Source organism: Petaurus breviceps, unplaced genomic scaffold (assembly GCF_028583685.1).
Source record: "Petaurus breviceps papuanus isolate PSGF00001 unplaced genomic scaffold, PetGlider_PUasm1.0 90743, whole genome shotgun sequence".
In the NCBI taxonomy this organism is placed as follows: Eukaryota; Metazoa; Chordata; class Mammalia; order Diprotodontia; family Petauridae; genus Petaurus; species Petaurus breviceps.
Window position 1 is genome coordinate 14,369,671 of NW_027187332.1, and position 10,432 is coordinate 14,380,102.

The following is a 10,432-nucleotide window of genomic DNA, read 5'->3' on the forward strand; positions in this document are numbered from 1 at the left end:
CAACATCAAAACAGACAGACAAAGTACCAGCAAAACAGCCATGTCTCCTCAGTCCTTGGCAGCTCAGGGGGCAGGTCTCAAAAGTCCAGGGCAATTCAAAGCGGCCACCAGCAATTCTCTTAGTCTCTCTCTCTCCACGAGGTGCTGCTTCCAAAAAGATCTTCTGCCTCTCTCTAGTGTCTCTCCAAATCTACATCACCAGCTCCTCCCAGTTCAGGACTTTCTTTTCACATCAACAAGCCCATCCCACAGGTGAGATTAACAAACTCTGGGTTTTAACACAATCAGTTTGAAAACCAAGCCAATACAGGGGAATCTTTAATTGCCATTACTATCACACACCTCCGGCAGCTGAGAAAACCCCAGCGTTTGGGACGAAAGCTCCCCTGTCTGGTGGCAGAGTCCCACTGTGGCAAAAAGCCCAGGGGTCAAGTGACTGAGGGGCGACATGACCAGGCAAAGGAAACAAAGCAGACAGAAGATTCCAACATTAGACACCTATTTTGGGGACAAAAAGGAGCAAAGCATGGAACAGGAGGAAGACAGTGAAGTCAGAACTCCTGCACCAAAAGCTTCAAAGGAAAATACGAGCTGGTTACAGGCCATAGAGGAGCTTAAGAAGCAGATGAGAGAAGTGGAGGAAAAATTGGGAAGAGAAATGAGAATGATGCAAGAAAATTATGAAATGAGAGTCAATAGCTTGACTGAGGAAAATCATACTCAATGGGCAAAAGAGAATCAAAAAGGCAATGAGGAGAGGAATGCCGTACAAAGCCAAATTTGCCAGATGGAAAAAGAATCTCAAAAGCTAGATGAGGAGAATCATTCCCTCGAATTTAGAATGGAGCAAAGGGAAGCTAGTGACTATAAGAGAAATCAAGATGATGTTAAACAGATTCAAACAAATGAAAGAATAGAAGGTAATGTGAAATATCTCATGGGAAAAACCACTGACCTGGAAAATAGTTCCAGGAGAGAGAATATAAAAATCACTGGACTGCCTGAAAGCCATTATCAAAGAAAGAACCTAGAAATCATCCTCCAAGAAATTCTCAAGGAAAATTGCTCTGATGTTTTAGAAACAGAAGGCAAAATAGAGGTTGAAAGAATCCACTGATCACCTCCTGAAAAAGATCCCAAAAAGAAAACTCCTAGGAATATTATAGCCAGGTTCCGGAATTCCCAGATCAAGGAGAGAATATTACAAACAGCCAGGAAGAAACAATTTGAATATTGTGGAAACACAATCAGGATAACACAGGATCTGGCAGCTTGTACACTGAGGGATCGAAGGGCCTGGAATATGATATTCTGGAGGGCAAAGGAGCTTGGATTAAAACCAAAAGTCCCCTACCCAGCAAAACTGAGTATCATGTTTCAGGGGAAATATGGTCATTCAGTGGAATAGAGGACTTTCAAGCATTCTTGCTGAAAAAAACAGAGTTGAATAGAAAATTTGACATTCAGATACAAGAAGCAAGAGAAGCTTGAGAAGGTAAACAGGGAAAAGAAATCATAAGCCACTTATCAAAGTTGAACTATTAACATTCCTACATGGAAAAACGATAATTATAACTGATGAAACTTTTCTCAGTATGAAAATAGTTGAAGGGAATAGAAATATATATGTGTGTGTGTGTGTGTGTGTGTCTATATTGGAGGTTATATGGGCATATAAATACATATGTGAATGTGTGTATATATGTTTACAGATATACATAGATGGAGCACACAGGAACAAGTTGATACTTAAAAGTATCATCAGCAAGGGATGATACTTAAAAGGTGAAATTAAAAGGTGAGAGAGGAATATAATTAGAGGAGATGTTGAGACAGAATGGGGTAAACTATCTGATTTACAAGAGGCAAGAGAAAATGGTTGCAATGGAGGGGAAGAATAGGAAGGCAAAAGGGAATGGGTCAACCTTATTCTCATTGAATTTGGCTTGGGGAGTGAATGACATACACACTAAATAGGGTATCTCACCCTACAGGAGAATAGCGGGGAAGGGGATGAGAGGGGGGATTATGGAAGGGAGAGTAGGCTGCAGGGGAGGGAAGTTGGAAGCACCCACTTTTGAAAAGGGAAGGGATCAAAGTAGAGAATAGAACAAGTGGGAGATGGGATAGGAGGGAGGGAAATAGAGTCAGTCTTTTACAATATATCTTCTATGTTAATGTTTTGCATTAGCTACACATGTACAATCTATACTGAACTGCTTATCTTCCCAGTAAGGGTGGGTGACAAGGGAGGAAGGGAATGAATCTGAAATTCAAAGTTTTAAAATCAAATATTTAAAATTATATATACATATACACAAATATATATACATATATATATATATACTATTATTAATACTATTTTACATGTAATTGGGAAATAAGTTATACAGGCACTGGGGCATAGAGATCCACCATACCCCACTGGAAAAGTCGAAGGGGGTATATGAGAAGATATGGGAGAGAGCAGATTGGAGGAGGGGATATCCTGTGGGATTGCTATTTTGGGGTGGTGGGTAGGGGAAAAATGGGGAGAAAATTTGTAACTCAAAATCTGGTGGAAATTAATGATGTAAATCAGAAGTTAATAAAGCATTTGGAAAATGAAAAAAAATGCACATCCTCTTTAAGTTATTATACAAGAATAAGTAGCTAGATAGCACAGTCAATAGAGAACTGGGCCTAGAGTCAGGGAGACCAGAGTTTGGGTCCCACTTCAGACACGTTTTAGCTGCGTGACCCTGGACAAGTCACATAACTTCCATCTACTCCAGTTTCCTCAACTGTAAAATGGGGAAAATAATAGCTCCTACCTCATTAGAATTAAATGAGATAATATAATATGCATATAGTAGGTGCTTAATGAATTCTCGTTCAGTAGGGATCTAAGGAGAGAATAATTTCTCAGCTACTGCATATAAAAGAGGGCAGTTAGGTGGTGTGGTGGATAGAGCAGGGCTGGGACTCATCTCCCTGAGTTCAAATTTAGCCTCAAACTCTTACTAGCTGTGTGATCCTGGGCAAACCACTTAATAGTTTTCCTCAGTTTCTCTTCTGTAAAATGAGCTGGAGAAGGGAATGGCAAACCACTCCAGTATCTTTGCCAAAAAAACCCTAAATGGAGTCACAAAGAGTTGAACACAACTGAACAGCAGCAACAACAGTAAAATTGTTTATGTGGCCTAGTATGACCTTAGTAACAATTCACAGTTAAGGGGCGGCCAGGTAGCACAGCGAGTAAGAGCACCGGCTCCAGTGTTGAGAAGACCTGGAGATCGAATCCCCGGCTCAGACACTTAGCACCCACCCAGAAACACCTGGCCGTGTAACCTTGAGCAAGTTACTTAACCCTGATTGCTTAATAAAAAAAAAAAAATTCACAGTTAATCTGTATTCCAGAATGACCTCTAAGTACTTTTAGGTGATTTTTTGCACAGTTGACTAATATTTAGGACAGAGGTTCTCAGCGATTTTTATTCAGAAACCCTTTTTCAACCACCAACCACCAACAAAACATGTGAACCCCCAGAGTAATTAAATATACTTCTCATAATATTCATAAGCAATTTTTCCTGATTAAGGTGCCATTTTTGCAATCATGAACCATTAAATGGAAACCACTAATTTAGCATATCCTTTTCAATTTTATCAATCTGATATCCTTGTTTAGAAATTTTCCCCACTATAACTACTATATATTTTCTAGGGGGAGGGAGATGGGACAGTTCAGCTTCTGCCAAATATTCCAATAATTACTTGCAGTTCATCAACTTCCAACCCTTCAATTAATAAGCATTTATTAAATGCCTACTGTATGCTAGGCACTGGGGATACAAAGAAAAAAATGACACAATATCTCTTAAAAAATAACAATAACATTCTATTGCAAAGAGAAATTCCTTAAAACTTAGTTCCCAACCGTTAGATAATTTACTTCAATAGATATATAGATATAAAATCTGTGTGTATCTATGTATGTATGTACATATATACATATATATATATATCTGCTTTTCTTTATCAGTTATGAGGAGGAAGAGAAGGGTTTCTAGCATTATACATCGAAGATGCTTTCAATAAAAAGTCATACCCTGTCACTGTTTAATTAATCATTCATCTCAGTTTACAATATCTATGTGCCTGCCATCTGTTCATTAAACCGAGAAGCCCTGGAAACTAACTATTGAATTCATTGAAATGGGCTATTTCCCTATACTAGGGGTAGGGAGAGAGGAACCTACGTCGTGCTAGCCAAAAAGGCACCCCTGTACAAAAATAGGACTTTTCCAACAAAACAACACAGCTCCCAGCCAAAGGCTGATCGAGCGCAGCTGCCTACCTGGTAATAGCTGGCTTTTGCCTCAATCATCATCTGCTGAGTGGTGATCATCTTCTTCCTCCGTTTGCACTCGTCCTTCAGCAACCTCATCTCGGCCGCCTGTTTGGCCAGCAACTTCTTGCCCTGCTCCACGTCTGCCAGGGCCAGGCGCAGCTTCTCCTCCAAGGCTTGCAGCTGGGCAGTGAGGAACTCCTGCGAGTACAGCAGGTACTCAATGGTGAACTGGGCCAGGCGGACGAGCTTCAGCAGCACCGGGTCCACCCCCGTCTGGCAGTGATGGCATTTCTCGTCTTCCAGCTTGCAGAAGGTGATGTTCATGATGTTCTCCTGCAGGGTGAGGAAGTCCAGCTCGCCGGCCACCTTGTCCACGTCGATAGCGCTGAGTCTCCTCCAGTCCACACTCTCGAGCCGAGGCCGGAATTGGAAGAAGGGGAAGGGCCCAGCGCCGGCCGAGGCCATGCCGGCCACCCCGGCCCCTGTGAAGCGGGTCGGACAATGCAGCGTCGAGCTGGAGGTGGATGCCTGGCCCTCCTGGCCGCCGGCAAACGGATAGTAGACGTGCTTCTGGAAGGGCTGCAGAAGGGGATGACAGAGAAGGAAGAGAAGAGAGACAACGACGGTGGCTGAAGGCTGGCCCCGAGCGGGGCTGGCTGCTTAACTGGCGGCTGCCCGCAGGGACCCCCGAGCCGCTGCATACCCCGCCTCCCCGGGGGGGCTCCATCCAGCCTGCCGCCCAGCTTAGTCTTACCATGTCGGTGCGCCAATCCCTCTGGCGGGAGCTGGTGCAGCCTCCGAGGGACGGGGTCTCCGCTGCGTCTCCAGTCTGCTCCTGGCTCCTCCAGCCGCCGCCGCCGCACTCTAGGTCCCGGGAAGAAGATGGGCTCCCAGGTTGCGGCAACGGCGGCTTTGGCCTAAGGTCCGGGCGTCCTGGCCGTTGCTATGGCAGCGCCCCGGGGCTGCTTCGGCCCGGGGCGGGAAGGCAGGCTGCTGCAAGAGCGCGGGCCGCTGCCCCTGCAAGGAAAGCAGGGGGCGGCCCAAGTGAGAGCACAGTGACTGTCGACTGACCCCCTCCACCCCACCCGCGAGCGCAACTGCAGCCCACTAGGTGTCCTCGCCTCACCCAGAGAAGCGCAGAGCCCCTGCTCCAGCTTGCAGGAGAAATGCTATTTTGCACGAGTCTCCGGCACATTTGGGGTTCTGGTTCCCGCTAACGGACTGCCACCCTCTGGTTTTTCCTTTGTCCAGTTCAATGCAAATCAGCTGTTAAGCCTAGAAATATATCCACTCACCTTTTGTTATGTACAAAATTGATAAGGCGGCATGGGAGTGTTGCTTCGAATGGCGGGGTTGGGGGTGGAAAGAGTGATGTGAGGAGAAATCCTGGGTTAATATTGCTTCCAATTTATATACAGAGGCGATAAGGCCAAAGATTTAATATGTGGTACTCAAAGCAACACAGGCAGAGGAAGATGTGAGGAGGAGGCAACATTTTTAAAATGCTGCATCTTACAAACCACATTTTAAAAACTGAAAAGTCTGCTCTACACAGCAAGCAGGGATTTGTTCTGTTTTGTTTTAGTAAGTTAAATCCCACCTGTTAACAAGACAAGGTTTAAAACCACTCCGGTGGCTGCAACATTAGGGGGAGCAATCTTCCAACCTTACCTAGGACTTACGTGCTTTATTTTGGCTCTAAGAGTAGTCATCTACTAACTTCAAAAGCCACCTATATTATCTTAGGTCCTTACCCATAGCACTATGCCTACCTCCTTTTGTAGAAGTTGCCCATTTTAGCAATGGAGTAACAGGAAAGACAGAATTTTAGTATGTTGCTGTAAAATTTAAGCTTTATGCAATAAACAACCATATTTGCTCCTCTTGTCTGTGACTTTTTAAAAACTACATTGGTAAATGGACTTAATTTGTGACTCTCACTCCACCAAAATCTCTTTACATTACTTTATACCACAAGTAAAATTTAAAACATTAAATGAAATAAGATATTATAGAGCATTGCTAGATTATATATGGTTATAAAATTATTCTGTATATTCAGATATTCATGACCATATGGTGACACTGACTATAATGTTTTAATCAGAAATAAAATTTATAGAAATTATTATATCTTACATTTGATTTTTTAAGTTACATTCCCTCATAATATTGATTGCAACACAATTATATTTACAGAAAATTACAAAGCAATTAGGTAGTGCTGTAGATGGAGATCTGAACCTGTAGTCAGTCCTGAGTTCAAATACAACCTCAGGCACTCACTAGCTGTGTGACCCTGGATAAGTCATGGAACCTTTGTTTGCTTCAGGTTCCTCACCTGTAAAATGGGGATAATAACAGCACTTCCCTTCCAGGGTTGTTGTGAGATTCAAATAAGACATTTGTAAAGTGCCTAGCACACAGCAGGTGCTTAATAAATGTTTATTTCTTCCACCTTCCCCTCAATGTCACTATTACTTTTCCCTGCAATAAAATTGTTTTTCAAAAGGTTGAAAAGTAAATGTAGAGGGAGAGTCAGATAGTAAAAAAATAATTGCAGATTGAGAGACATATATGATACAGTGGAGGAAAAAAACACTGGAATGTAGGATTTTGGTTCTAGTCTCATCTGTCCACTTTCTATGTGACCTCCCATGTGAGTCAGTTTTCTCATTTTTAAAATTAGGGGAATGAACTGTCTCCAGACTAGAGCCCTGCCTCCTCTCAAAGGGAGATATCAATACTCAGGTAAGGCAAAGTACACTTCCATTTATTTTATATTTGGTCTCCATCCTTCCAGTTTCTGATCCTAGTCAGATCATAGACTTAGAATTGAAAGGACCTTTAAAATTCATCTAGTCCAGTCTATATATTTTATAGATGAGGAGATTAAAGCCCAGAATGGTTAAATGACTTGCCCAGAGTTCTATGCATAGTAATTGGCAGAGCCAGACTTTGAAAGTAAGTCCTCTGCCTCAAATTTTTTTGATTTTTACGGCACCCCATTGCCTTGCTTTTCAACTTTCTAAGCTGGCTTGCAGTTACCATAGAAACAAGCACTTCTAGGAAAAGTCTAGCCTAATGCACAATTATATTTAGCCGAGATCAATAATTAGGAAAGGGATTTTTTTTTCTTCCTTAATAAATACAAAGACTAAGGAGAAGGAAAATAATTAATTAAATGGAGCTGAGATTTCAATGGTATGGAGAAACTCCTACTAATTAATGTCAGCGTCTTCTCTGTGGTCCCTAGAGGACTTAAAGGTTAAGTGACCTGCCCAGGGTCAAATATCTACTATGTGTAAGACTTAGAATCTGAACAAGTTTTTCTAGTTTCAAGAAGTGTTCTGTCCACCACACTACAGCCTTTGCGATTGATTCTGAATAGTCCTACAGCTGGAACTCCCCCAAGAAGTAATATCGTATGGAGGAGATTTTAGGTTTCCTAGACAATATGAAATAGAAAAAAGAGGTCCAGGAAAAGTCGTACTGTCTAGGAAACGAAGGCATGAATGTTGGCAGTTCTTAGAACTACTCGTTTCTCCTCCAGTCTCCGGCCTTTGCAATAGAAAGATGTGGCTAACCAATAAGAGGGAAGAAAAAGACACTCGTCCCAAATTTTTAAGGAGGAAGGCTTTAAGTGGAAGAAGAGAAGGGGAGGGCTCATTTCTAATCAGTGGATGCTCTGCTCATTTCTGTGAATACTCCAAGACTTCTGCCCCGTGCTGGTCTGGTCTGACTTAGGTCACAAAATGGCTGGGCCAGGAGAGAGGGGAGAAAAAGCATTCCCCTCCTCTGATTCCTGCTCATCTCCGCCGGGCTCCCCAAACAGCTGGGACCTTCGGCAGAGGCCTCCCTCTCCTGGGTGCAATGTGCACAACACCACTTAACTACCGGCCCTTCTCCCTTCTCCACAGCAGCGCTTGCCCCCAACACACAAAGGTTGCAGTGAGGGGAGTTCCGGTTGGGGTTCTACAGCCCCCATGCCCCACAATTAAAAGGAGAGCGGGGAATAGAAACCACGACAGCCACACACGGCGAGGATGCAAAGGAAAACAGCAGAATGGGAGATCCCCTATCCCTGAGAGGCGAGGATCTGGAAGGAAGCAGATTCTGGCTGGCTTCAGGGAGCCCAAGCAAAAAGCACAATTCAAAGGCTGAACTCACTGGTGCACCCTCCCTCCCGCCTTTCATTCCCCACTCCCTGGCCCCATCTCCACCGGGAACCCTGGCTCTCAGCTCCTTTCTAGAAGCGAGCGACCCACGAGCATCCCGGCCTCGCCGCTAGAAGGGGCATAAGGAGAAAAGGGAGGGGGTGACCTGCAGCCATGCAGCTGGCGCTTTTCTACCGGGGGACAGACCCCCAAGGAAGCAAAGACACTTGAGCCTGGGAAAGGCTCCTGCTGCCTCCCTTTCTTTCCAATCTGGCAATGAACTTGATCCCGTAGGGCTGAATTGCGGAGAAGCTGAATGATTGATGCCTTACCCAACCCTCTGGCCGCCTGGAGCCGTGTTGAAAAACAGCTTCCCCTCCAAACTCAGGCTTCTCCACGCCCTCCCTTCCGTTCTCTCCTCTCTTCTACTTCTCCTCCTTTTCGGCAAGCTGTGTGGAGCTGTGCGCATACCGCAGCACTAAAACATCCTCCACCAATCCGGCCTCTTGTTCAGACACGTGGTGCCTTGAGCCCGAGCTGGATGCTACTAAGGCTGGAGAACACGCTTCAAAAAAACCGTGTACGGACTTGCTTCCTTGGGCTGGGTACGGATCAAGATCTGGATTGGCTTTATTCCAGCTCGCTCCACCCAACCTGGGACTCTGGCTTCTCCCCTTCCCGCTCACGCTTCTGCCCCTCCCTCCCCCCCCAACCCCATACTCGCTGATAGCTCCATACTCCAAGACCTTTTCCCTCTTACTAGTACTCAATTAATACATTTAAGATGTTAGCTAATAATAGCCTTAGGGTAGTAGCCTCTCCCAAAAGTGTTTGAATTGGAATCATAAAAATTCACACCTGGAAAAGACCTAATAAACCACCTTTTTTTAACTTCTTTTTACAGATGAACCTTGGGTCCAGGGTGTTGGAAGTCCAAGGTCACATAGTCAGTTCATATTTCCTTACACTTAGTCCAGGCCTCTGAGAGATGATGGAACTTAAAAACATTAACATCATCCAATAATGAAATTTCAATCACCTGTTAATGGAAAAAATATTTGGGGGCAAGACTCTATCAAGCCAGACTATATCTTCACTACCTATTTTAGCTATTCATAAAAGTGGCCTTTGAGAATTCTTACAAAGCTTCATTTTGGTACTGCTTGCTACTGTTTCACCTTAACAAGGACAGATATAGGATTGTCAGGAGAATGGATTTTTATAAATGTTTAACTTTCATTTTGACTTAAAAATACATGCTACGTAAAAATACTGCTGGGATGTTTCTCATTTAAATTTGCAAATGCAGAGTTGAAATTAAGTGAAAGAAATGCTTTGAATTCAATATGAAGGCTGCTCTGTACTAAGAATATAACAGCATAAATTGGAGGTAATCAACAGAAGGGAAGGCACTAGCATTAAGAAACTATCAGGAAAGGCTTCTCGTAGGTGGGATTTTAGCTGGGACTTGAAGAAAGCCAGTTAAACTGGACAATTTATGCTGTTATCTTCTTGGCATATTATCTTTCCCATGAGGTTCTTGAGGACAAGGCCCATCTCCTGCCTTTCTTTGTGTCCCCTGCACAGTGCCTGGCATATATAAAGTGATAATAAAGGTTTCTTGACTTGAGTTGGTCATCCAGCTCCTTGTTTTTTGGAAACTAATTGTTAGGTATTTTCCTCTGACATCAAGTCTAAATTTGAATCTTTCTGATTGCTATATATTGTTTGTAGTTCAGCCCTTGGGGAATTGAAGAAAACAAAGTCTATTCACTCTTCCAGATGACAGCCTATCAGATAGTTGGAAACAACTATAACCTACCACCTGGGCTTTCCCTCCTCTAAATTGTACTTGATCAGTTCTTTCAACAGATCCCTATAAGGCATGAATTCAAAGCCCTTCTTCACCATCCTGGTTGCCTATCTTCGGAAGCTCTCCAAT

General features: G+C 43.5%; 1 protein-coding gene across 5 annotated transcripts in view; it reads right to left on the bottom strand.

Annotated features, from left to right (window-relative positions):
* Positions 1-9,061, bottom strand: part of DZIP1 (DAZ interacting zinc finger protein 1) — a 115,126-nt gene extending 106,065 nt beyond the window's left edge. For 4 of the 5 annotated variants that reach the window (XM_069067346.1, XM_069067344.1, XM_069067345.1 and 1 more), the window contains exons 1-3: positions 8,823-9,061; positions 5,088-5,350; positions 4,340-4,912 (exon numbers count right to left, since the gene is read on the bottom strand). In XM_069067346.1, the coding sequence (XP_068923447.1) occupies positions 4,340-4,912; positions 5,088-5,090 (576 nt within the window). In that variant the 5' untranslated portion in view covers positions 5,091-5,350; positions 8,823-9,061. The remainder of the gene's footprint in view (positions 1-4,339; positions 4,913-5,087; positions 5,351-8,822) is intronic. The other variant, XM_069067347.1, reaches the window with a different exon arrangement.
* Positions 9,062-10,432: the final 1,371 nt, after the last annotated feature.